The sequence below is a fragment of the Trichosurus vulpecula genome, chromosome 2 (genome assembly GCF_011100635.1).
Source record: "Trichosurus vulpecula isolate mTriVul1 chromosome 2, mTriVul1.pri, whole genome shotgun sequence".
Lineage (NCBI taxonomy): Eukaryota > Metazoa > Chordata > Mammalia > Diprotodontia > Phalangeridae > Trichosurus > Trichosurus vulpecula.
Window position 1 is genome coordinate 16,334,821 of NC_050574.1, and position 24,716 is coordinate 16,359,536.

The following is a 24,716-nucleotide window of genomic DNA, read 5'->3' on the forward strand; positions in this document are numbered from 1 at the left end:
CCTTATCGGGTCTCTCCCCCTCCAGGCTGACCTCCATTCAGCCAACAAAGGGATGTTCCTGAGGCCCAGGTCTGACTCCAGTGGCCTCCTATTGTGTCCATGAGCAAATACAAAATTCTCTTTTTGGTTTTCAAAGTCCTTCTTACACTAGCCGCCTCCTACCTCTCCAGTCTTCTGACACCTCCCTCCCCAGCACATACTCTTGGATCAGTGGCACCGGCCTCCTGGCTGTTTCACAAACAAGACCCACTGTCTCCCATCCCTGGGCATTCTCTCTGGCCATCCGTCAGGCCTGGAACACTCCTCCTTCTCTGCTCCAACTACTGACCTCCCTGGCTTCCTTTACATTCCAGCTAAAATCCCACCTTGTAGGGAAGCCTTCCCTTGGTTAATTACCTCCTATTTATCCTGCATCCTGTGTGTTTTGTATACATGTATTTTCAAGTTGTCTCCCCCATGAGGTTGTAAATTCCTTGAGGACAGGGATGGTCTTTGGCCTCTTTTTGTATCTCCAGTGCCTGGAAACAGTAGGTGCTTAATAAATGTTTAGTGACTGATTGCACCATTCACTGAAGGAGCAGAGAATGATTGCTAGACTTTGGCCTGGTCAGAGTCTCAGAATCTTGAAGTTAAAAGAAACACCAGGGGCCTCTAGCTCAGAATTCCCCATACAACATACCTGACAGATGGTCTGTCTAGTCTCTGTTGGAAGACTTCCCATGAAAGGAAACACACTACACCCAGGCAGTTTGTTACACTTTGGGACAACCCTCCCAGCTTCCTCACCATTCCCCTCTCCATTAAGATTATTTGGCAGTATCTCCAGTGGCTAGCTACTCCTCCTCAGCCTTCAGAGGATAACCAGATGGTTTGGAGTTTCCATGAGCCCCCACTAGTGTGTTTCCCATTTCAATCAGCTAGTAGCCTCAATGAGTTTTTAAGGTATTGCTAAGAAGGTACCATAAGAATGATAACTCTACAACATCATTGCAGAGTGCCTGGGGGTGTACTCTACCACAAATATACACAGGCCTGTGGAAAAGTGGGCTCTGATTACAGAAAATACATTTGGCCAAAGGTAAACTCACAACTCCTGGTTAGTGAAATTCCCTCCTTAAGTCCATAGTAAGTATTCCCCTCTGGTGCAAGAGGTCACACTCCTTGAAGCTGCTTTCTCTCTCAGGTAGCTGGCTGTCTTTCTGTGTCTGGTCTGCAGTTCTCTTTTGGCTGCATGGTCTCTTCAATAACATGATCACCGGTGGGGAGTAGTGTAACTTTCGATCTGGGCTCACTCCCCCCACTTTACTTACCCTTCAGTGCAGGTGCCAGGGCCTGCCTCCCAAGGCACTCCGGAGTCTTTTGATTGCTTGGCTGCTGGCTGATTCAACTGTGAAAATTCCTGTGCTATTTAAAGCTCCCAGAGGCCTGGTTAGACAATCAGGCCCTTCCCTTCTGGATCCAATTAAAGAGAAGTTCACACCACAGGAAGAAACCATCCCTTCACACAGTTAAACCTTCAGGCTGTGAGCAACCTTTCACTTAAATCCTGGCAATTACTTTAATTGGTGGTGGGAAGGGAGCCCCACCCATAACCTCCAGCCCAAATTGGATTCTTGGCTACTTTCCCTCCTGGGCTCTAGGTTCTGCCCTCTGGGGTCAAACAGAACAAAAATAATTATGTCTCCCGGGAGCCAATTTCTTCTCCAACCCTTACTTCTTCAACTGATGGTTATATATACCTGGAATTCAAGGCCCTTCCCGGTGCTGATCTCCCTTCCATGGGCATTCTGCTATTTCAACGCTCTCCTTTTATCATTGGCCCAGAATTGAACTCAGCACATAGCTTTGGTCTGACCAAGGTGGGGTCAGTCATGATCACATCCCCACTCCTGTTAGCTCTGCCCCTTTTAATGTAACCCAAGATTCTGTTGTCTTTCTCATTTGCCTTCATGTTGAACTTATAGTCTGCTCCCAGATGCAGGTCTCGTCCAGGGGTGCGGCCAAGGCCAGGAGTGGTTGGGAGGGGGGCAGAGAAGAAGGAATTAAGGGTCCTATCAATGCCAGGAGATTAAGACCCCTTTATTTCCCTTGAAGCTGGTGGCCAGGGTGGCACTTCAGGCCAAAAGATTTTGGTTCCATCTTCCCCCCCCCCCTTCCCTGTGCAAGGATGGCTGCTGGGAGTTGGCTAGAATGCCTGGGGGGGTGGGGGTGGGAGGGATGGAAGCAACCTGCCTGCCAAGGGAAAGAAGGACTGGTACATGTGTTTCTCCATGACCCCAACCTTGTTCCCAGTGCCTGAGACTGATGGCCATGAAATCGACAGCTGGAGCCCAGCACAGGCCTCCTCTCTGCTCTCCAGTTTCGCCACCTCCCCCTCCCCCCTCTCTCTACCTTTCCCCCACTTTCCCTGCAGACTTTCAAATCCAATCCCTCCCTGGCCCCCTGTCTGGAGGCCCCAGGTCCCCTTAGTTCCCAGATATCTCCCTTTGTTCCTAGGAGGCAGGCCAAGCTAGAGCGGCTGAAGCAGTAAGCTCTTAAGGGAGAGTCAGGAGGTGGTGAGTGCCATCACCATCATCACTCTGACCCCAGTGGAGGCAGCTTAGGAACTTGAAGCCAGGAGACCAGAATACCATCGCCCTTCAAACCAACACCCCCCAACCTTGCATCCATCGCTGGAGAAGGGGCACACTTTCCTTGCCACAGACAATGCTAAATGACACAATTGGGGAAGGAAGCCCCAAAGCCTTGGGAGCATCAGGACCTCCCAGTCCTACTTCCAGCCCATGTCCAGCCATCACCCCGGTGGAGAGGGACCGAGCTTCGGCTTCCCTGGGGGGCTGCAGCCAAAGCTACCGTGCTCAACACCCAAGGTCATGGCCCCATCAAATCCTTCATCACCAGAAACAGAAAGAAGTTCACCAGGAAAGAAGATGCATGACCATCTGCTTTGCTATTGAACCCGAAGGAGGACCAGCGAAGAGTGAAGCCTTTGCATCTAACAGCTGAAACTTCCTTTATATTTAGAATATAAACTCCCTGAAGGCAGGTACTGTCGGCTTTTCTGTTTTCCCAGGGCATATTCAGCACAGTGCTTTGCACAGAGTAAGTAATTAATAAATGCTTTCTTATTCTTTCACCACTCTAGGGCAGGCCCTCATGGCCTCTTGCCTGGACTGTTGAAATAACCTCCTGGGGGGTTGGGGGGGGGTGGTCCTGCCTGCCTTGGGTCTCTCCCCACTCTGATCCATTCTCCATTTATCCACTAAAGAGATTTCCCTAAAATGCAGGTTTGATCAAGTTACCCCTCCCCCGTGTAATACTAATTAAAGTGAGACTTTTACTGTTTTCTCTTTCAGAATGCTAAAGCAATCAAATGCCTTTGATTGAGCCAAACCCCAGGCCCACTCCCCCAGGGGAGTTGCTAAGACCAGAGCCAATAGTAGGGGCCTAAGTTCTGGTGGCTCAGATGACATTTGAAGATGGCTAAAGAGTGTATAAAAAGGGAGAACAGAGCTGTTTGCTTGAGGCTCTCACTGCTGGAGGAATGTTGGTGTGGGACTCTGGGCAGCCGCTCTAAGAGCCTCCTGGCTCGTCAACCCAGATGTCGATGGTTTCTTGGTAACTATGAATTGTGATCTGGTCTGTTCGTATTGTGTATGTTTGTAATTTGTTTATATTTGCTCTGAAGTTCAGGTTGCTGGCTTTTCCTCCTGAACTAAGTGAGTTTATATGTATATGTTGGATTAAAGTAAGATTGTCAATCCCTTAATGTTACTTTCCTTAGTAGAGCAGATCAGAAGAACCTGTGCTGGCAGTGTTCTTGTTCTTGGGCTTGTGTTGGTCTTTCACAGCCACAACAGCTGCTAGCTGAATTGTTGCAACACCGAAAACTCCAGTGGCTTCCATACAAAATGCTCTGCTTGGTCTTCAAAGCCCTTCGTAACCCAGCCCCCTCCTCCCTTTCCAGTCTTCTTACACCTTATTCCCCAACATGTAGCTTTTGATCGCTGCTATTCCTAGAACAAGACCCTCCATCTCTCGGCTCTGGACATTTTCCCTGGCTGTCCCCCATGCCCGGAAATGCTCTCCCTGCTCTGCTTCCTTTAAGTCCTATCTAAAATGCTACCTCCTATGGAAGCCTTCCCCAGCCCTGCTTCATTCCAGTGCCCTCCCCTGGTAATTATCTCCTATTTATCCACTATATAGCTGTTTTTGTCTATATTTGTTTGCATGTTATCTCCCCCATTGGATTGTAAGCTTCTTGAGGGCAAGGACCAGTCTTTTGCCTCTTTTTGTATCCCCAGACCTTAGCACAGTACCTGGTACATAGTAGGTGCTTAATTAATGCTGATTGATTGATTCTTTTGGTAAGCTGGTCTCTCCTGTCTCTCTTAGTGTTTTTCACTCTCTCTGCCTCCTACTCTGTTTTTGGCTGTCACTGTACATCTATTGCTTTTCTCTCCCTTGCTGTCTTTGTCACCCCAAGCATCCAGTCTCTCTTTTCTGTCCTGGCCATTAGCTCTCTGGCCTTAGAGATCTGGTATCTCCCATGGCTTGCCAACTTCTCTTTTCATGGTCTTTTTCCCCCTCTGGTGGTTTATCCCACTTACTACAGCCAGACTTTCCCCATGAGGATCCCCAAGCTCCATTAAGGCAGCCCCAGGCACAGGATGAAGTGAGAAGGGGGAAGAGTTGGTTAAGAGGCTGGCCTGATGCTGCCTAAGAAGATCAGGAGGTTTTGTGGGGGGAAGGCAGGTGGGAGGAGGGCAAGAGCCAGGACCAGGAAAGATAACGATTCTTCCCGATCCACCTTAAGGCTCCCCCTCCCCCTCCCCTTCCTCCTTTCCTCCTGCAGAGAATGGGAGCTGCCAGGATGGGGCCCCAGGTGTCTGAACCACTCCTCCCCCCCCAGTGCATCCTGAACAGGGGACCCTCCTCTCACTGATTATTTTCTCTCGATTCCTCCACCTAAGCCCCCACCCCCCAAAAAACACCAAGAGAGACATATAGAAAAAAGGGGGGAAGGGAGGGAGAAGCAAGAAATTGGAAAGAGAAGCAGGGGAGAGGAGGGGCAAAGAGAGAGGAGAGGGAGGGGGAGGGAGAGAGAAGCAGGGGAGAGAGGGAGGGGGCAGAGAGAGAGGAGGGGGAAGGAGAGGGAGAGTGAATCGAAAGAGAAGGTGGGGAAGGTAGGATTTAGAGATGAAGGGAGAGAGAGGGAGAGAAAAATAAAAGGTGGGGAGAGACCTAGAGAGGGGAGGGAAGAGAGACAGGGGGAAAGCTGACAAGGCTGTAACAGTGGTGAAGGCAAAAGGGGGAAAGATACTGAGAGAGAGAAGGAGGGAGAGAGAGGGAGGGAGGGAAGGAGAGAGAGAGGAAGAGAGAGAGAGAGAGAGAGAGAGAGAGAGAGAGAGAGAGAGAGAGAGAGAGGAAGGGAGGGAGAGAAACAGATAGGCAGAGAAGAGAGAAAGGAAAGAGAAAGAGAGGGGAGAGGGGTGAGAATTTGAGGTTTAAAAAGAAGGAATGGACTGAAGAAGAGAAAAGACAGAAGGGGAACAGACAGAGACAGGAAAGAAGGGAGGAAGGTGTGTGTGAGAGAGACAGAAAGCCAGAGACAAACACAGGGAAAGAGAAAGAAGAGAGAAAAAAGGAAGGGAGTTACTGAGAGAGGGAGATAAAGACAGAAGCGGAAGACAGAGGCAGGGAGAAAAAAAAGGAGAGAGAGAGCTGAAAGGGAGGAGAGACAGGGAAAAGGTAGGGAAGGCTAGGACTGGCTCAGAGCAGGGGAGAAGGACCCTGAGTGAGAACCTCCACTAGTCTGATATTTGGAGATTACAGGCCCCTAGAAAGAGGAGGAGGGAGGGAATTATCTCCCACTGAAAAGCAGGAGAGAGACAGAGATAGAAATATAGACAGGAGAAGAAACAGCAGACACTCATTGAGAAATAGGGAGACAGGGACACCGAGGAGTCAAAGAGGAAGAGGAACCAGGGGGTGTGAAAGACAGAGACCCCTGAAGGCATCGCCACCTGGACACTGGAGCCTGAGAGATGGGGGGCCCAGCGCACCTCAGCCCTCCCCGGGCCCTGCTCCTTGGGGCTGCCTTAGGGGCTGCAGGTAAGAGTTCTGGGATAAGGTTAGGCAGTAAAGGGTTGGGGGGGGGGGGGTTTCTCTCCTCTCTGTGGGAGAGATGGAGAGTTCTAAGAGAAAGACTCCTCACAGATAGCCCGCAGAGAATTTCTGAGAGAACCCGGAGACCCCTCAGAGACTTAGAAAGGGCTCAGAGACCTACCAGAAAAAGACACAAGTCTAGGGGTAGGGAGTGGAGGAGGGTGGGGGGAAGACTACTTCTGAAACCCTGGAGGGATTTCTCAGAGAGAGACTAGATCTTTCCGAGGGAGAGAACAGAAAAGCTCCTCTGATAGCCCAGAGACCCGGGGACGCTGGGGATGGGAAGGGGACCAGAACAGGAGGTAGGTCTGGAGCGGGGGAGGGCACTCATTCTGTCCACCGCCTACCCCTCTCCCAGCTCACATCGGTCCGGCGCCTGCCCCCGAGGATTGGTGGACCTACAAAGATAATCTGCAGGGAAGCTTCGTCCCAGGTGCACTCAGGGTGGGACCCCAGCGTCCCCCGCTCCATCTGCAGGCCCGCCCCCTCTGGGATCCCAAGGCATCCTCGGACAGCCTCCTCCCCACAGGGCTCCAACCGCCCCTCGCCACTCAACCCCGCAGAGTCCAGACCCAGGCGTCCCCTTCCCCGGCCCCTCTGGGACCCTGGCGACCACTCTGACCGCCTTCTCCCAGGAGGAGACCTCGTCCGCTCCTCCCCTAGTAACCCCCTCCACACCCCTCCCCCAGGGACCCAAGCACCCCGTCTCCCAGACGCCTTTCTCTCCGGGAGGGGGTGGGGCGTAGGCGTCCCCTCTGGTCTGCGGACCCTGGCCTGTCCTGCCCCGGATCCCTCCCGCCATCCCCTTGCCCCTCCAGGACCCCGCCGTCCCCTCCCCCAGCTCCCCCCCCCCCCCCCCCCGCGAAGGCCAAGAAGCCATTATAGATGCGCATCTGAAGTAGTGAGTGGGCGAGAGTGGAAGCCAAGCGTGGGGGCGGGCGTCGCGCCAGCCTCGCTGGCTCCCAGGCTTCATTCCCGGGAACCCAGATCTCCATCCCTCCCCCTCAACCCCCTGCGGTCCCACGACCCTCCAAATGCTCTGGCTGGTCTTAACCGTGAGGCCAACGAAACTACAACCCCCATGAGGCACTGGGGCAGAGGAGCTGAGAGACGCGCTAGCTTTCGCGGCGACTGCTGGGAGTTGTAGTTTATTGCCGTGTGGCTCGGGGTGGGACTAGGAGGGCAGATTCGGGGGGAGTAAGGGGCTTGGAAAACCCTCAGGAACCCAGGGGTTCCCTCTTTCAGCTCCTGACGGCAACAAGGACCTAGGCGTCTCCTTCCCCTAGCCCCTACTCCCTCAAAGAACCGCACATCCCTTTGCCCTAAAGGCATCCAGGTAAAACCACCTTTCCCTAAGTAGTTGACAGCCACTTCTCCTGCCTCCACCTCCCCTCCCCCCACCCCAACCCCAGGGCCGCCCTTCTGGGGCCTGGTAAACGCAGCCTGGAGTCTGTGTGCCGTGGGGAAACGCCAGAGCCCCGTCGATGTGGAGCTGAAGAGGGTCCTCTACGATCCCTTCCTTCCTCCGCTGCGGCTCAGCACCGGAGGAGAGAAGGTAAGGGGCCCGGCCCTTGCGGTTCTGGGACCCAGCTGTCCCTCCGCAGCCCCGCCCATCCAAGGATCCAAGTGGTCCCGGCGCCCAGCTCTCTCCATTTTTGGGGTTGGATGCGATGGCCCCTAAGAGCGATCTCTTTCAGCTGACTGTTGGGCCCCAGACCCCCAGGGCCCGCGAGGGGCGATCAGGGCAGGCATTCTGCAGGTAGAATCTGCGCTGGCTTAGGAAGGACCGCCTGGAGTAGAGGAACGAATGTGGCCTGGATCTGAACGAGGGGGAGGGGAAAGGAAGCTGGGGCCAGAAAGTGGAAGACACGAAGGAAGGTAGCAGGCTAGGGGGCACAGGAACCAGAGCTAGGACAGGGTCCCAATTACAGATGAAGCAGCAGACCTGGAAACAAGGGACAGAGGCTTGCCCAGGGTCCTGCTGCCACATCGAGGCAGAGCTGGAGTTGATTCCTGGGCCCACTGCCTCAAATACCATGGTTTGCTCATGGAGAGACTTCCGAACAGGGAAACCAACCTGTGCCTGATTTCCCCTTAGGCAGGTCGGAGGAGGTGCCTGGGTGCAGTTCCCAGCCTCTGGTGGCTCTCTCTCTAACCGGCTCTATCTCTCCATCTTAGCTTCGAGGGACACTATACAATACTGGGCGACATGTGTCCTTCCTACCAGCCCCAAGGCCTGTGGTCAATGTGTCTGGGGGGCCCCTCCTCTACAGCCACCGACTAAGCGAGCTTCGTCTCCTCTTTGGTGCGCGAGATGGGGCCGGTTCGGAGCACCAGATCAACCATGAGAGTTTCTCAGCAGAGGTGATGGGTCCCTATTTGTGCCCACCATGGGCTTGGCCATCACCCTGACCTCCCTCAGAGTCTCATGATCCCAACCCTTAGCCTGATGCTGCCCCTGTCCCTGGACTCACTCACCCCTCCTCCCAGTGCTGAGCTCTCTGACCACATCCCTGCACCTGGAGTCTCTCTGCTCCTGATACCGACCCATCTCCACTTCTGTCTTTGCCCTCATGCCTCCCCTCCATACAGGTGCAGCTAATCCACTTTAACCAAGAACTCTATGGAAATCTAAGTGCAGCCTCCCGGGGTCCCAATGGACTGGCTGTCTTGGCACTTTTTGTGAATGTGAGTTCAAATGCCTGGGCATCCGAGGTGGCAGGAGCAGGTGGCAGGATAGATTCATGGGTCCTCGAGAGCTATAGATTGTGGGGAGAAGATATCTGAGAGGCTGGGGGAAAGGATGCTTAAATCCTTGAGGGATTTAGGAAGAAATGCCTGGGTATCTGAGGAGGGGGCACCCAAGTCCCTGGGATTAAAGACTGTAGAGAAGAGATGCTGGATGCATGAAGGGGAGGAGCTATGTGGGGCCATGGGGACTGTGGATGGCAATGTTCTCAAGGGGACAGGAGTTGAGTACCAGACTCTTGGGTCCCCTCCAAGGCATCCCCTTTTCCCATACCAAAGAAAGCTGTCTTCTGACTCCAGGGACTTTTTTGGAGAGGTGTCCCTGATGCTTTCTGGCCAAGGCCAAGGCCAAGTGCCATAACCCTTCTCTGAACAGACCTCATCTGGTCTAGGGTCCTGGGTTCTGGATTTAAATGCAACTTGAAATACTTTGGAGCAGCCCTTCATTGAACAAAGAGCAATGAAAGCCACAGAGTGCACAGGGCTCTGGATTTAGCAATAGAAGGAAACAGGATTGGAAGAGACTTAGTGCCGGCCCTCAGAGAGCATTTCAATAGAGGATTAGGCATGAGATTGATGCATGCCAGATCCGCGTTTTTAGCTGTGTGGGACCCTCTGCAGCTCAAATTGCCATCTGGTCTCTTTAAAGAAGGCACAGAGGTGAAAGGGGCAGGAAGAGCAGGAAGGCCCTTGGGGTGGGCTTCACAGGTTGAGTAAGAATTGAATCCAGGAAGGGATATGGAGGAAGGGACAGGGCACACTAATACTGAGAAGGCTCTGAGCAAAGACCCAGAGGCTGAAGTTGCCAGTGCAGAGAGCCATCCAGTTGGACTCAAGCGCAGAAAAGGGTAGCCTGGGGTTATCCAAGATGAGGCCAGAGCACCTGGGGAGTGGGGAGTCCTTCATTGGCAAGGTCGTGGTGGCTCAGTGGATAGAATGCCAGGCTTGGGGTCAGGAGGACCTGAATTCAAACCCAGCCTCTGACCCTTCCTAGCTGGGTGACCCTGAGCAAGTCACAGAACCTCTGTTTGCCTCAGTAAAGTGTGAGTAAGAGCAACTCCCTCCCAGGGATCAAATGAGAGAATAATTGTAAAGGGCTTAGCAGTACCTGACACCTAAGTGCTATGTAAATGTTAGCTATCATTGTTAATAGAGTATTATTGTGATCCAGGCAGGGGAGGATAAACTTGATTCAGGAAGCAGAAGGGGCTAGTAAACAGGGGTTTGAGCTGAGGTCAAGAAGCCTTGTGTCCATAATGTGGACACCACTCTGTTGTGAATCCATTTTATCTGAAGTGTTTGGTGGCTGCCCTCCTTCTTTGTCCAATTGGTGCCCAGCACCTAGTCAGAGGCCCTGGTCTCCTCCCTCACCTGCCCCCCACTCAGTGGCCCTGGTGGTCTCCCTCACTAGGCCTTCCCTCACTCAGGACCCAGCCAGAGAGACCTTGGTCTCCTCCCTCACCCACCCTCCCCCCCACTCAGTGCCCAGGATTTAGGTCTCCTTTGAAGGAATTGGGGAGGTTTAGCCCAGGGAAGAGAAGACTCATGGGAGTGGGGTGGGGGCAGTATGTGAAGGGCTGTTATATGACAGATGAATTGGAAGTTGACCACAGGCAGATTTAGGTCTCCTCTTAGAGAGCTGTCCCAAGGTCATTGCCCTAGCCAGAGAAGGGAGACTCCAAGCCATAAAGGGAGACTCCAAGCAAAGGCTAGATGATCCCTTTGGGTGGGGGGATTCTTGTTCAGGTGGAGATTAGAATTATTAGAGTTCAGGGCTGGAAGGAACCTTGGAGGCCCTTGTTATACAGACTCAGAAACTGGAGCCCAGAAAGGGAGACTCCGGGTGGGTCCTCCACAGGGTAGGTGGCAGAGCTGGGGCCTCCAGAAGGCCTTGAAGCTTCTTCCTGGGTTCTGAGCTTCTGTGAAAACTGAAGCCCCACGACCTCTGGTTGGGGATATCAGAGATGACATTCCTGCTAAGTAGCAGGGCTTGGCCTCCATGGCCAGTCTCCTTCTTATCCTTGGCATCCCACCCCAGGTTGCTGCCAACTCCAACCCCTTCCTAAGCCGCCTTCTTAACAGAGATACCATCACCCGGATCTCCTACAAAAGTGAGTGTCCAGTTTCCAGTGGTCTGCATCTGGGGGTCAAGAGGGACTCCTGGGTTCCTCCTGGGGGTGATGAAGAATTGGGGCCGGGGACGGGGCCAGGACAGCTGGGTTCCCTCTCACTCACACGGGGCCTCTCTTCTCTGGTAGATGACGCCTACTTCGTGCAGGACCTGAGCCTGGAGCAGCTGTTCCCCGAATCTTTCGGCTTTATCACATACCAGGGCTCGATGAGCACCCCGCCCTGCTCGGAGACGGTCACCTGGATTCTCATCGACCGAGCCCTCAATGTTACCTCCCTGCAGGTGGCTCCCTCCTCCTCCATCCTTCTCACCAGCCAGGGAGTGGAGTAGAAGGGGTGGGGGTGGGGCGATGGGAAGGAGGGGGTGCGATATTACGGAAGCTGGGTTGGACTCATGGATCTTTAAGCACCTTTCCCCTCTAACACCTTCAGTCTGTGTAAGTCCCGACTCTGTACCCTGACTTGCTAGTTGCACGTCCTTGTCTTCCCCGGGCCTCAGTTTCCCTCGAGCTTTGACTGAGCCATCTCTAAGCACCTTCTACCTCTAGACTTCAGCACCTGAGCTCTCTTTGGTCCCCTGCCCCAGATGCACTCTCTGCGGCTCCTGAGCCAGAACCCGCCATCCCAAATCTTCCAGAGCCTCAGCGGCAATGGGCGGCCCCTGCAGCCCCTGGCCCATCGCGCCCTCCGAGGCAACCGGGACCCGCGACACCCGGAGAGGCGCTGCCGGGGCCCCAACTACCGACTGCACGGTACGCCCTAGACCCGGGAACCGGGAGCCCGCGAGTCGATCCCAACCTCAGGGCACGAGGGCGCACAGAAAACTACAAATCCCGGGAGACCGCGGGGCTAAAACGTAGAGAGCGGGCCAGTCAGTAGTCGCGAGTCCTGCAGGGATTTGTAGTCCGGCCTTTTCCCACCTACTCTGGGATCAACCCCTGGTCTGGAGCACCTCCCGGGGAATCCTGGCGTCTAGGTGCCCGACCCCAGATCTGCCCCTTAGAACCAGGGCGTACTAGGAAACCTTCCCCACCACCTCCACGGGAGCGCCCGAGCTATCAGCAGCCCCAGGTCCCGACGTTAGCCCTCCAAAGACACTTGGTACAGTCTGGATTTGGTATAGTCCACTCAGGACCACCCCCCTCCCCCCTGCATCCCTCGGGGTGGTAAGGTCCTGCTTCCCTAAGGTAATATAGTGATACAGCCAGTGCACTCTAGGGACCAAGACTAGTTCCCTGCCCTAGCCACCCCAGGCCAGCGGTACAAACCAATTCCCCCTCCGGCTTCAGTGGTAGAGGCCGTCCTGCCCGGACCTTACCTCCTACCCCGCCCCTCTTTTCTTGCAGTGGACGGTGCCCGCTGAGAAGAGGACCTGCTTGCCTCCCCCCTCTTCTCCCCCAGATAAATCTATTAAAGAGACAGAACACCCTTCTTGTGTAATCTGGAGAAGCTGGGGTCCAAGGGTGTGGGGGAGGGGATTACATTGGAACATCTACTGAACAGCAGAGGGAGGATGACGCAACCTTTTCCTGAACCCGAAGGGTTTGGGGCTCAGCTCCTCCGCCTGACGACGGCCCCTTTAACAACTCCCCCGCTTCTCCCTCCCCAGTTGCAACCTTCCTCCAGTCCACTGGATTTGGCGGGTGGCACGCGCGGGGCCACGTGTTCCCGCCCCGCCCCATTGTCCCCATTTGGGTCACGGCACCAATGCTCATTGGAGGAATCTAGGTCAGGGCCCCGCCCCACTCCCTCCCCGCTATGCGCTCCTGGGGTGGGGTGGGAGGGGTGAAGGCGAGTGAGGGAACAAGCTCGAGGTAGGAGCATTTCCATTGGTCCCTCATTTCCCCAGCCCCTGCCCTGATTGGCCGGCGAATATAGAGCTCGAGCAGGCAGGGCGGGCGGAGGGGGAGGAGGGGCCACAAGGCACGAGGCTAGGCCAGGCCAGGAGAAGGAGGGGCGTGCGGGGCTGGCGCTGGCTGAGAGGCCACCGCGGGGCCTGCACCAATCCACACCCCGCTCCCTCCCCCAGCCTGGTTTTTTTTCTTTTGCATCCAAAGAAGTTTGCAGCGCCTTTGGCTCCGCCTGCTTCTCGGCCAGCCTCCCATCCCCGTTGCACACTCCGACAGACACACATACACACACGCCTCCCCCGTGCAGGCTTGCCAAGCGCCTCCGATGTGCACGAGCTCGGGCTCGCGGGCTTTAAAGCACAGGGCGCCCGCCACTGCCCGCTCGCCCGCCGGCCCCTGGCGTCGCCGGGGCCCTTTGCGGACAGGCGCTCGGCCGGCCCACTCGGGGGTCTGCAAGCTTGCCACGCACGCCTGGCACACGGACGTATAGGCGAGCCGGGGCTGGCAAGGGTCTCTGCGCCGGGGCACCGCAGCACCCGCTAGCCCGGAGTCTCCAAAGGTGCAGCCTCGTCGCCCATGAGCCGGTGACCGCCCCCAACCCCCGGGGGATGGCGAGGCCGTCGAGTGACAGGTCCCCGGCCCCACAGCTGCTGGGCGGCCCGGCGGGAGGCGCGGCGCTGCACGGCCTGCGAAGCCTCCTGCAGGGGCCCGGAAAGACCAAGGAGCCGCCGGCCAGCTGTGAGTGTCCCGCGGCGGGACCCAGGCGTCCCCTCCTCCCCCGGGACCCCAGCGGCTATGGGCGGGCGGGGGTCCAGAGCTCACAAGGCTCGGACACGGGCCGGGGCGGGGCCTCCCGAGGTCACATGGGGCCGCGGGCCCGAGACGGGGCGGAGTCCTGCCCAGCCCCTGCCTGCTTGCGGGTGCCGCTTCTGGGGCCGGGACCGGACCCAGGGCTGGGGGGCGCAAAGGGGACCCAAGGAGTGGGTGCAAAGGGCCCGAGGCAGTCTAGAGCAGAAACCGCTGACCGTGCTCTTGCCCTCCCCGCCGTGTCCCCCTTGGGTGTCTTTCCTGCCCCGCGCCTCGGCTTCTCGGTGGCCTTCCTGTACCTATCCCACTCCCTTTTCGGGCTCGCCTGCATCCCCTCATGGCTCCTCACCCGCCTCTCCTTCCTCCCGCCCGGCCCTTCGGCGCCACCCTCCACGTCTCCCTACTCCTCTGACTCGTGCTGGACGCCCCGTGGACCGCCCCGCCTCGCACTTTCCCCTAACCTCTGTCTCTCCGGTTTCCCCATCTGGGGGGCGCTGCCTGGCCCTCTCTGCATCCCCTGCCTTGGTCTCCCCTTCTGCCTCACTGCCGCCCCTCCCCGCGTGTCTCGTTCTGCGCGTCTCCCTCTGCACCTCGCTGTTCCTCTCTGCATGTGTCCTGCTGCGTCTGCCTCGCTGCCCGTGTGTGTGTGTGTGCCCCGCTCGGTGTGTGCCTCGCTGCCCGTGTGTGCCCCGCCCCCGTCCGCCCCGTCTTGTCTGTCTCTACGCCAGGTCTCCTGAAGGAGAAGGAGCGCAAGGCGGCTGCCTGCGGCAGCGAGGAGGTGGGCGGCCTTTTGGGGGTCTCGGGCCGGCCCCGGTCGGGCCCGGGCCCTGGTGCCCTGCTGGCCTCGCTGCTGTGGGAACGGCCTCTGCCCTTCGGCGACGTGGACGACGTGGACCTGGACGCCTTCCTGCTGGAGCACGGGCTTCCGCCCAGCCCCCCGGATCCCGGGCCTCTGGCTCCCCGAGCAGCCCCCGCCCCTAACGCCGCCGCCGCCGCCCTGTCCTGCTCCTCCGGCTCCTCGTCCCCAGCCCCATCCAGCTCTTCCTCGCCCGTGCCCACGCCAGCCTCTCCACGGCTGTCCCCGGGGGGACACGTACTGGGACTTAAGGCCCCAGGTGCAGGTGGCTCGGGCTCCCAGCGCGCAGGTGCGCCGGAGTGGGGGTGGGAAGAGGAAAGGGGAGATTCAGGGCCGCGGGGAGGGGGAGATCCCCGAGGGGACGGCCGGACCTGTCACCCACACCTCTGAGGTCGGGGCCGGGCGATGTTTGGACTACAGCTCCCAGCAGCCCCTGAGATGGGCCGCTAGCTTTGAGCCCGAGGCTCTGCCGCGGGGACTGCTGGGAACTGGAGTGCCTCGGCCTGTCAAGGCACCGGTGTCCTCCCTGGCCCGGCCCCGCCCGGGGCCGCAGTCTCACACTCAGGGCCCACGTGAGCCCCTCCCCATTCCCTAGGGCACGCAGCCCCGAGCGTCGCGCGGTCACGTGCAGCGGGGGCGAGAGCGGAGGCGTTCTGGACACGTGACTCCGCCCCCTGCGCTGTGTCCTCGTTTGGCCCCAGCGGGCGGAGGGGAAGCTCGGGCGCATGCGCCCGATCTTCCTACTAGGGAGGGCCTCTAGCTGCGGTACTTTATCCCTGTCTCCCCAGACTCCGCGAGGGGGGGTCTGAGGAACGGCAGGAGGGGTCGTGGCTAGACTGCCTGAAGGACTTTCACCCCACACTCACTGACCGTGCCCAGTTCGGTTGGGGGGGGTGGGCCCACGAGGAGTGAGACTGGGGGATGGACACGATGACCCCAGGGTGACCAGACCCCTGGAGAAGTCCAAGCCCACTTAGATGGATGAAGGAGAGAAGAAGACCCCGAGGTCACTCTCTCACTCTCCCCCTCCTCACTCTCGCCCAGGCCCGGCGTCCAGGGACACCCCTAGTCCAGTGGACCCAGAGTCTGTGGAGGTGCTGATGACCTTTGAGCCTGACCCTGCTGACCTGGCCCTGTCCAGCGTCCCAGGCCAGGACACTTTCGACCCTCGGAAGCACCGCTTCTCCGAGGAGGAGCTGAAGCCCCAGCCCATCATGAAGAAGGCTCGAAAGATGCAGGTGCCGGAGGAGCAGAAGGTGAGCTGTGCCCGAGGGGAGACAGCCTCGCTGGGGTGTCCTCCCGGAGTAAAGGCGAGCTGAGCTAGTTAACCAGCTTAAGTTAGTGAGGAGCTATTTGGGGAATCAGGCCAGGCTGCCTAGCCAGCTCCCCCTGTGAGCCTCAGTTTCCTTGTTTGTGAAATGAAGATCAAAAGGCTACTTCACAGCACACTGGACATTGGTAGGGGAATGGCCCCTTCGATTCTAAGTGCATCACTCGCTGGCCAGCCTCAGTACTCCAGGGAGCTCTTCTTCAGGACATTCCCATGAAGGGGAGCCCAACCTTGCCTCGAGAGCCCCAGGGGATGGGCCCTTCCTTAAGCTGCCAGGGCTGGGGGGGAGGGGTGGCTAACCAACACTGGGTTAAAGGCTTCCATCATTAGTAATCCAGGATGGTTGGTTCTGGTGAAGCACCAACTGACCTGGCCAGGGGCTGGTTCCTCCTGCCCTGTCTGAGCCCCAAACCCTGCCTGCCTGCCTCCCCAGGATGAAAAGTACTGGAGCCGGCGCTACAAGAACAACGAGGCGGCCAAGCGCTCTCGGGACGCCAGGCGGCTAAAGGAGAACCAGATATCAGTGCGGGCAGCCTTCCTGGAGAAGGAGAATGCCCTGCTCAGACAGGAGGTTGTAGCAGTTCGGCAGGAGCTCTCCCACTACCGGGCAGTGCTGTCCCGCTACCAGGCCCAGCATGGGGCCCTCTGATGCTGTGGCCTCCCCAACACCCCTGAGCCCCAACCCTGGCCGGCCCCACCCCCGGACACTGCCTCCTGGCCCCTACTGGCTGCTAGCTCACAGGCTGGCTTCTCTGTCCCTGCCTCCACCCCCAGGACATTCTCCTCTGGGGAGGACCCTGGGCTCCTCACCCTGAGTTCTTGGCATACTGGGACCAGCAGGCTCTTCCCAGGAACACTGCCAGCTGGACCTTGTGTGGTCCTGGGCAGGACTGAGAAGCCAGACCCAGGTGAAGCACCATAAGAGCGGAGGATCCCACAGCAGCCCCGATCCTTTCCCTTGAACGTTTTCCCCATCTGCCCACTAGTGTGGCCATGGACCGGACATCTGGGCTCCTCGAGGGGCTAAGGCCCAGGGAATGGTAGGGCAAGGTGCTTAGATGATGATAAATCTATATATATATATATATATATTTTTTAAGAAAAAGAAGTACAGATACCTTCTCCTCCCAGCTGAGGGGTATGGGTGTCAGGGGAGGGGGGGAAGGACTGAGGAGTTGGGGGGGGCCCCCTTCCCATTTCTTTGCTCCCTGGCCCTCTCCAGTCGAATAACTACAATAAACCATGAGAAGCCAAGCATCTGCTGCTTGGGGGTGCAGGACCCCACACAGAACCTTGGGGAGACCACTTCCCCCTCTGGGCCTCAGTTGCTCTACCCCAATCTGTAAAGTGGATTGGCCCTTCCCCCAGGCTCTCCATCTCCCCTCCTGACATAGGAAGGGCCAAAGGGCTGAAGCAAGCGTCGTTATTGTTTATTGCATAGAGGCTGTAGCCTTGAAGACCACTAGGGGAGGGGAGGGAAACTGAGGCAGGGGCCCCAGGAGTCCCTGGCATGCCCCACCCCTCAGGGAGGAGGTCCTAGTGCAAAAGAAAAGGGGGATGCTCACCAGGAGCAAAGGAGGCAGAAGGGGCAGCCCCGATCTGGGGGCCCAGGGAAGGCAGTCCTGCCATCTGGTGCCCCCCCCCCCCATATTCTGGGTCCCATCATGGGGCCGAAGAGGGGAAGGCTCTGCCCTCAGGCATCCATCTTGCTCTGGAGACCCCATCTCCAGCCCTGGTCCCAATATGGGGACTAGCCCTGGTGTCCAGCCTCATCCCCTGAGGTGAGAGAGGAGAGGCACAGCTCGATCCTCCAGCAGAAGCCTGGGCTTTGGCCCCAGACAGGGAACTGGTGGAGATGTTAGCTCCACCTGGCCAGGCCTTCCCCCAAACTAACAGGCCCAGAGCTGAAGCTGGGTCTGGAGATTCGGCTTCTTTTCCCCAGCCAGTCTAGGGAGGATACCAGGGCTAGGCTTTGCCTCCTCCCCAGGGGAGTATCCCACACTTGGATCCCCAGGCCTCCCCACCGGCCAGCTGGGGTTCTTGGGCCTTGGGGCCTGTAAGCAAGGTTCCTAGGCCAGGGTGGATCTGGGCCTGGAGTGGCCCATACTCCACCTGTTCCCCATCCACTGTGAGGATTCCGTGGTGGGTGAGTGGCTCTAGGCGAAAAGCTCGAGCTGTAGTGTAGCCTAACTGGGGACAGCCCAGCCCAAAGTGGCTTCCCCTCTCCATGGCCAGAAAGAGTCGGAGCAGGGAGGCTCTGGAAACTCCTCCTCGAACCCAGCACAGGTGCACCAGCCCATCCCCAAACTGGGCATTGGGGACTGCCACCAGGTCAGCACCCAGGTGGCTTGGTGACTGGGCCAGGATTAGCACAAAGTCTCCTTCTAGGGTCACCCAGCCTGGGGGCAGTGGGGAGCCCAGGGGAGGCAACAGGTCATCCTTGGGGCCATGGTGGGTGCCAGGGGCTGGTGACTCTGAAATAGGAGAAGCCCCAGGCTCCAGGGAGGTCTGGGAGTTGGGGGAGGGTGAGAGACTGGAGGGGGCTAATGGGGAAGCAGGACCCTCCCCAGGCTCCAGGCAGGGAGGGGAAGAGGAGAGATTGGGGGCCAGAAGTTCCCCAGGATCTTCAGAGGCTGGAGAGTCAAGAGAGCACGGAATGTCTAAGGACCCTGGGAGGCAAGGGGAGGCTTCGAGATCAGAGGGGACCATGGGACTGCAAGAGACTGGAGGGCCAGAATGGACCAAGGGATTATGGAAGGCTGAGGAGTCAGAAGAGACCAGGGGACTGCAGGAGGCTAGGGGCTCTGAACCCATCAAGGAGCTGGAGGCTGGATCTGAGCCAGGCCCAGAAGTGAGGGGAAGATCAGGGGAGAGGAGGCTGGGCCCTGGGGAATGAGGTGGGGAGGGGGAGGGGTCCGGCTGGGACTCTAGGGGAAAGTCTGCACCTCGGGTCAAAGGTAGGTCAGACACTGAGCGGTGCAAGGGTGAGTGAGTGCCTTGTGAAGGGGCTGGAGCCAGAGTTGGGGCCAGGGCCAGTTCAGAGGCAGCTCGGGGAAGAGACTGGACCAGAGCTGGGGGGCCGTTGGAGGCTGGGGAGGAGGCTGGGAGGTAGGAGAGGCGGCCTGGGTAGACGTGGAGGGAGGCCAGTCGGAGCACTGTGCCAAGGGTGAAGCGAGCAGAGCCCAGAACCCGGAAACGCTCACTCTGAATGTCCACATCGGATACGAAGCCCCACGCCACAGAGAGGAAGGAGAAACAGCGGGCTCCGGAGGCCAAGGTCACTGAGAGCAGGTCCAGTGGGGAGCCCCCACCCCGGCACATGAGCAGGGAACAATTCAGCAACAGATCTAGACCCATTGCTGGCTCAAACCTGTCCAGAGAGGAGAGACAGAGCTGCTGAATCAGACAGAGGGGAGGGCAGAGGAGGGGCAAACACTGGCAGAAAGCTGGGGAGGGGTACAGGGGAGACACCCAGGGCACGTGCAGAGGAAGGAGAGGAAAGGAGAGGAGCCCAAGGAGAGGCCCTCTGCCTACCCCCCATGCTGGTTGACTGCTCCGGCCAGAGCGTTGCCAGAGCCACAGGGCAGGACTCCCACAGGAATCTTCACAGCTTCTTCCCAGTCCGGCCGGTCCAGGAGCCCGTTCACCACCTGCAGCCAGAGAGAGGTCGTGTGGGTGTCCCAGGGCCCCCAGTTTCGCCACAGAGCACCTGGCTCCAACTCACCTCATACAACAGGCCGTCTCCAGACACGGTGACAATCCCATCCCACTCGCTCAGACGCAGCCCCTGCACCAGTTCCCTGGCGTGATTCTGCCGCTCTGGGGAGAGGAATGGATGGAGGGGTGAGAGGTGGACAGGCCCTCGCCAGCTGCCCCCCTACCCACCTCAGGAGCCCCAGCATCCCTACACCCACCAGGTCCAGCCTTACCTGTCTGGATGAGGTTGAAGGAGAGCCCCGCTTCAGAAATCATGGGCAGCACGTGGTTCTTACACCACTGCCAGGCCAGGCCCCGTCCCCCAAAGGGATTGACCAATAGGAGCAGCCGGGGGGGCCTGGGCAGGAGCTCCGGAGTAATCTCTGGTGCAAAGGAGGCGAGAAAGGTGTCAGGGGTCCTGGGAGCAAGAAACTACAACTCCCAGAGGGCTTCGGGGCTGAGCTCCTTCGGGAAGGGAGCCGGGCGAGCCTAGGCCCTTCTGGGAGTTGTGGTTCTGAAGTTCTCTTCCCCCTCCCCAATTCCGTTAATGAGGTTCTAGAGCGGGTTTCCCATCCCTGTTCTATAGAATCCCTACATCTTCCAACCACCACAACACTCCCGTCCCCAGGTGAGCCTCCTCTCCGGTGGTGCACTCCCTGGCATCCCCTCCCCCCCACCCTGAGGCTCAGGCTTCTCCCACACCACCCACGGGAAAGAGAAACAATGGAGAAGGGCCTGATATTTCATCACTTCTGTTCTTTGGACCCAGGTGTCCTGGCACACTGCCCAGGTGCGGGCGTGGAGAGTGAAATTATGGAGCTAATTGTTCTAGGCTTACAGTGTCCTACCCACCTAATCCCCTGGGTCTCAGGTGTAGAGTCACCCGAACAGAAAGAGAGTGCTGGGAGGCAAGCTGGGAGACAGAAAGTCGGAGAGGGTGTCCCAGTTCACAGGCCACAGGGCCACTCCCTCCCTCTCTATCCATCCCTCCTTGAGGGGAGGGGGGCACAAAGATGGAGGGGAAGAGAGGAGAGAGGGAGACATGGGGCAGGGAGACAGGCACAGAGATGGGGGCTACAGGGAGAAACAGAAGTATAGCATGGTAGAGGGGCCAGAAGCAGAGGGCGAGAGTGGGGCAGACACGGACAGCATGAAGAAACCTGACCTGGAAATGGGGTGGGGGGAGGGAGGGTGCAGAAAGAGATGACAAATAGAGATACCCAGGGCCCAAAGTCCGCACTCCTAGTCTCACAAATATTGTTTGGGTTTCAGCCTCCTCTAGGGGTCCTGGATATCTGCCCACATAAATGCAGAAACACAAAGAACTATAGAGACAGAGGTGTGTGTGTGTGTGTGTGTGTGACACAGAGAGAGACAGAGAGAGAAAACTAGTGAATGAGAGACAGACACCCCAAAGAAGGAGGGACCATGGTAAGGTTTGACCCAGCTTGGCTGAGCATTTTTCTTCCTTTGGTCCCCAGGCTTTGGTCTCTCTCTCCTGGAGTCTCTTACATTTTGGGTTCTTGGCTTCTTCCCTTGGGTTACCCATCATCTTTCCCTCCTTCTTTTCTGCTACTTTTCTCCTGTCCTCTTCTAGGGTCCCTAGACATCCTCTCAAGATGCATCTCCTCAGATCCTGAACTCTCTTCTACCCCCTTTCCCTGTGAACCCAGGCCCTGTTCCAGGCTATCCCACTCATGCTTCCTGAGCTCATCCACCTGGGGACCCTAACTTCCTTCTGGACTTCATTCCCTCCATTCCCTTGCCATTGGGTGGCCTTTCCCCACCCCAGCCCTGCAGCTCACCAAGGTCCCCAGGCAAGGGCACTCCTCGAAGTAGGCAGGTGACAGCAGTGGCCCATCGCTGGGCCTCTGCGTAATTCTCCTTGTAGTCAGAGGCCCGGTCGGCCCGAAAGGTCCGCGCCGTCCGCCTGCGGCCACCCCGCCGGCTCCGTGGGTAAGTGTAGACACACAGGTAAGCAGCAGAGTCGTTAGGGGAGCAGCTTCGCAAAGTCCGACAACCAGAGACCTCAGCCAGAGGGACCAGGCCCCCCTGGGGCCAGGCCTCTGGTCTAGGACGCAGCCGCTGTACATGCAAGGCCACTGGGGTGAGTGTCAGGGCAAAGCGGGGGCCTCGGGCTGGATAGGAGCCAAACTCCCCATGCAGGAGTGGGGTGCCCGCCATGGCCCAGCCCAGCCCCACCTGGCCTGTGCTGTCCAGGGATCAGGGCTGTGGTCTCTGGCTTGACTCCCCTGGCCCTAGGAGGTCAGCTCAGCTCTTCTCCAAAGGCCAGGATCTGCAGAGACAGAGGAAGAAATTAGGGCCCGGTTAGGGAAGGACACCCACATAGGAGGAGGAAAGGGATCTTGCCCAGACCCAACTGCTTCACTGCCTTCTCCCTGACCTACATGCCCCTATCAACTAGTCACCCTTTGGTGGCCTGCGACCATTTCACGGAGCCTCCCCCCTTTTGCTGAACCCTATCTCTTTACTAGCCCTCCAGCTGTCTCCTCACATCTTCCCTGCCTCCAAGGCCCCCAAAGTCTCCGAGATGTGCATAAAGAGGTCAGGGCCAAAGGGCCTCTGCCCCCACCCAGGGCCAAGGAGACAGACCAGACCCAAAGGGACTGGGGGGCGAGGGGACTGCCCAGAGGACTCTTGTACCTAGATATAGTGAGGAGAGAAAAGGAAGGGTCAGGACCCCTCCCCCCAGACTGAGGACGGCGCGAAAGACAGAACAGAAACCCGGAGACCTTGGGTGAGAGAAGAGGAGCCCGGCGATGGGCAGGAGAGCACCGGAGTCGGAGAGCCGGACGGCGAAGAGGCCCAGCCCGGCCTCGCCAGCCAGCAGGGTCCGCAGCAGAGCCGACCTGGGCGCCCGGGGCCCCGCGGTCTCTGGCCAAGGTCCTGCAAGGGCCGGGGCGCCCCCGCCCCGCCCCGCCCCGGGTTCGACCTTTGCTCTTCCTCTGCCAGCCACTGCCTCGCCCCGCCCGCGGGCTGGCCGACTCCCCCAGCCTCTCACGGTCCGGGATCCGGCGGCGGCCGCGTCAAGCCCCCATCCCCGCCGGCTCTCCCTATCTCCGGCCCAGCGTCTCCCCCATCATCTCGGCTCGGTCTCTGCCCCCGTCTCCCACTGATAGTGTCTCTCCGAGAGTCTCATCGGTCTCTGTCTCTCCCGGGGTCTCTGTGTCACTACGACTGTCTCGGCGTCGCTCCACCTCTCGGAGTCTCTTTTAGTCTCCGTGTCTCTCAGCCTCCGTCTCCCTCTCGGTCTCTGCTAAGTGTCAGTATCTCTGGTCCCGCCCCCTCCCCACACCCGGAAGTTCCGCCCCTACCTTACCGCATCGGTCCAAAGGATTGTGGACGGGGTAAGGGGTGGGAGGGAGGTGTGTGGGATTTCAGCCAATGGAAGCGTAGGCCTGACTTGGATGAACCAACAGGATCGCGGAAGAGCCCGGTCCAGACGGCGAGAGGCTTTACATTCGCGACTCTCGCGAGAAGCGCCATCACAGGCGAGGTTGTGAGCCGCGGCCGCCATGTTTACTATGGGCGGTGGCCACGCAGGCGTCTTTCTCCGGAAGCGCCGGCCTGCTCCGCTACATACAGGGATGCAGAGACATAGAGATACAGAGATAAGAGATTTAGAAGCAGAGACTCAGAGATAGAGGTTCGAAAACAGTAAGACCGACGCAGCAAGACAAACACGGAGAAACAGAGACACTGAGAGACACAGAAAGACAGAGACAAACATAGCAAGATGAAGAACGCTGTGAGGCAGAGACTCAAAGACAGGCCTAGCAAGAAAGAGACCCTGAGGCAGGAGCAGGTAGATGCAGAGACAAGACAGAAACACAAAGATAGGCATCTGCAGAGACTGCACTGAAAGGGGGGAGCCAGAGACCCTGAAACAGACAGGGACCCTGAAACAAAGACCCTGAAAGAGACAGAGGCAGGAACCCTGAAACGGACAAAGACACTCAGACAGAAATTGACGAGGCAGGGGAAGACATAGCAGAAGCAGGGACAGACCCTGAGCGCCCACAGAGACAGTGAGGCTGGAACCAAGGGCAGAGATAAGAGACCCTAAGGGGAGACCACATTCCCACAGAGCCCGAGACCCAGAAGTAGGAAAACAGACCCTTTGTGTTGCAGCAACGACTCAGAAACAGGGAGGGGTTGAATACTGGAAGAGCAGAGAGATGATGCAGAGACTCACTGCAATCACTGGCATACTACCTGCCTATCTACATACAGCACGTTCAGGTGGGCCACACAACCCATGGTCATCTCCTTCCCAGCTATGGCTCTAGGACAGGGAGCTGCAGGTCAGATAGGCGAAAGGACCAGAGTAAGGTCACAAAGCCAGGGTGGTGACAGCAATGGAACCCAGGGCTCTTCCCTACAGCTAGGTGGCGCCATCGTGCACAGAGCGCCCCGCCAGGCCTGGAGTTAAGAAGACTCCTCTTTCTGAGTTCAAATGTGGCCTCTGATACTTACTAGTTTGTGACCCTGGACAAGTCACTTCACCCTGTTTGCTTCACGTTCCCCATCTGTAAAATGAGTTGGAGAAAGAAACAGCAAACTACTCCAACCCAAAATGGGTCATGAAGAGTCAGACACAACTGAACGATAACAAAACCTCAGACACTGGGAGAGACAAAGGAGGCAGGGGTGTCAGACGTTGAGAGAGTCACAGATAAGTCAGGCAGAAAGCCGGTCTCAGACTGCAGAAGGAGGAGCACCCCCCCACCCCCCATCCCCAGCCACCACTTCCTCAGACTTGAGCCAGCTCATCCGAACCCGGACCTGATGCTGGCAGCAGGCTACTGGCTGTCTCTCAGCCTCGGCTTGTGGGGATGCAGGACAGTAACGGAGGGTCCAGGGCCCGGACAGCACACTGGGCTTTGAGGGGTGAGGGGGCACTAAGAAGGGGGAAAAAATCTGAGCTCTGCTCGTTTCTCTGTCTTACCCTCTGCCTCGATTTCCCTCTCAGTCTCTCTGCTCCTGTTTGCTTCAGGCTGTCTCTTCCTGCCCCTGATTTGTGTCATTTTATCCTTTCTTAGCGGCCCTGACTCTTTGTCTCGGGTCTCTTTTCAGCTGCTTTTCTAATCCTCACCTCCTCATCTCTGGC

The 24,716-nt window shown here is 57.9% G+C and overlaps 4 protein-coding genes across 6 annotated transcripts; 3 read left to right on the top strand and 1 right to left on the bottom strand.

Annotated features, from left to right (window-relative positions):
- The first annotated feature begins 5,364 nt into the window (after positions 1-5,364).
- CA11 (carbonic anhydrase 11) lies at positions 5,365-12,475 on the top strand. Of its 2 annotated transcripts, XM_036745614.1 has the most exons (9): positions 5,365-6,114; positions 6,527-6,601; positions 7,581-7,723; positions 8,347-8,532; positions 8,761-8,856; positions 10,955-11,027; positions 11,175-11,329; positions 11,633-11,798; positions 12,393-12,475. In XM_036745614.1, exons 1-9 carry the CDS (start codon positions 6,048-6,050, stop codon positions 12,407-12,409), a joined length of 978 nt encoding a protein of 325 aa, XP_036601509.1. In that variant the 5' UTR covers positions 5,365-6,047; the 3' UTR covers positions 12,410-12,475. The 2 variants fall into 2 exon arrangements, with proteins under 2 accessions (XP_036601509.1, XP_036601510.1); XM_036745615.1 differs by lacking the exon at positions 8,347-8,532 and having other exon boundaries at positions 5,696-6,114.
- Positions 12,476-13,169: 694 nt separating this feature from the next.
- On the top strand, positions 13,170-17,134 carry LOC118837757 (D-box binding PAR bZIP transcription factor). Of its 2 annotated transcripts, none has more exons than XM_036744841.1 (4): positions 13,170-13,634; positions 14,432-14,848; positions 15,604-15,815; positions 16,323-17,134. In XM_036744841.1, the coding sequence occupies exons 1-4, from the start codon at positions 13,505-13,507 to the stop codon at positions 16,536-16,538; spliced, it is 975 nt and encodes a 324-aa protein (XP_036600736.1). In that variant the 5' UTR covers positions 13,170-13,504; the 3' UTR covers positions 16,539-17,134. The 2 variants fall into 2 exon arrangements, with proteins under 2 accessions (XP_036600736.1, XP_036600737.1); XM_036744842.1 differs by having other exon boundaries at positions 14,432-14,818.
- Positions 17,135-17,298: 164 nt separating this feature from the next.
- On the bottom strand, positions 17,299-22,556 carry SPHK2 (sphingosine kinase 2). Its single transcript, XM_036744840.1, has 6 exons — positions 22,339-22,556; positions 21,391-21,881; positions 19,819-19,968; positions 19,614-19,708; positions 19,424-19,539; positions 17,299-19,259 (listed from the first exon to the last, which is right to left on the bottom strand). Exons 2-6 carry the CDS (start codon positions 21,767-21,769, stop codon positions 17,855-17,857), a joined length of 2,145 nt encoding a protein of 714 aa, XP_036600735.1. The 5' UTR covers positions 21,770-21,881; positions 22,339-22,556; the 3' UTR covers positions 17,299-17,854.
- On the top strand, positions 21,768-23,991 carry LOC118836284 (basic proline-rich protein-like). The gene is made up of 4 exons (XM_036743616.1): positions 21,768-21,850; positions 22,081-22,150; positions 22,299-23,252; positions 23,738-23,991. The coding sequence occupies exons 1-3, from the start codon at positions 21,768-21,770 to the stop codon at positions 23,205-23,207; spliced, it is 1,062 nt and encodes a 353-aa protein (XP_036599511.1). The 3' UTR covers positions 23,208-23,252; positions 23,738-23,991.
- Positions 23,992-24,716: the final 725 nt, after the last annotated feature.

What these genes read in the sequence shown, in the direction of transcription:
- CA11 (XM_036745614.1), top strand. Translation starts at nt 6,048, where the DNA reads ATGGGGGGCCCAGCGCACCTCAGCCCTCCCCGGGCCCTGCTCCTTGGG. An exon ending in GCAGGGAAGCTTCGTCCCAG is followed by an intron (nt 6,602 to 7,580) that starts GTGCACTCAGGG and finishes CCCCAACCCCAG; the next exon opens with GGCCGCCCTTCTGGGGCCTG. An exon ending in TCAATGTTACCTCCCTGCAG is followed by an intron (nt 11,330 to 11,632) that starts GTGGCTCCCTCC and finishes CCCCTGCCCCAG; the next exon opens with ATGCACTCTCTGCGGCTCCT.
- LOC118837757 (XM_036744841.1), top strand. Translation starts at nt 13,505, where the DNA reads ATGGCGAGGCCGTCGAGTGACAGGTCCCCGGCCCCACAGCTGCTGGGC. An exon ending in CAAGGAGCCGCCGGCCAGCT is followed by an intron (nt 13,635 to 14,431) that starts GTGAGTGTCCCG and finishes TCTCTACGCCAG; the next exon opens with GTCTCCTGAAGGAGAAGGAG. An exon ending in AGGTGCCGGAGGAGCAGAAG is followed by an intron (nt 15,816 to 16,322) that starts GTGAGCTGTGCC and finishes CTGCCTCCCCAG; the next exon opens with GATGAAAAGTACTGGAGCCG.
- LOC118836284 (XM_036743616.1), top strand. Translation starts at nt 21,768, where the DNA reads ATGGCCCAGCCCAGCCCCACCTGGCCTGTGCTGTCCAGGGATCAGGGC. An exon ending in GACTCCCCTGGCCCTAGGAG is followed by an intron (nt 21,851 to 22,080) that starts GTCAGCTCAGCT and finishes TCTCTTTACTAG; the next exon opens with CCCTCCAGCTGTCTCCTCAC. An exon ending in TCCGAGATGTGCATAAAGAG is followed by an intron (nt 22,151 to 22,298) that starts GTCAGGGCCAAA and finishes CCCTCCCCCCAG; the next exon opens with ACTGAGGACGGCGCGAAAGA.
- SPHK2 (XM_036744840.1), bottom strand. Translation starts at nt 21,769, where the DNA reads ATGGCGGGCACCCCACTCCTGCATGGGGAGTTTGGCTCCTATCCAGCC. An exon ending in GCCCTTGCCTGGGGACCTTG is followed by an intron (nt 19,969 to 21,390) that starts GTGAGCTGCAGG and finishes CCTTTGCACCAG; the next exon opens with AGATTACTCCGGAGCTCCTG. An exon ending in CTTCAACCTCATCCAGACAG is followed by an intron (nt 19,709 to 19,818) that starts GTAAGGCTGGAC and finishes TCCTCTCCCCAG; the next exon opens with AGCGGCAGAATCACGCCAGG.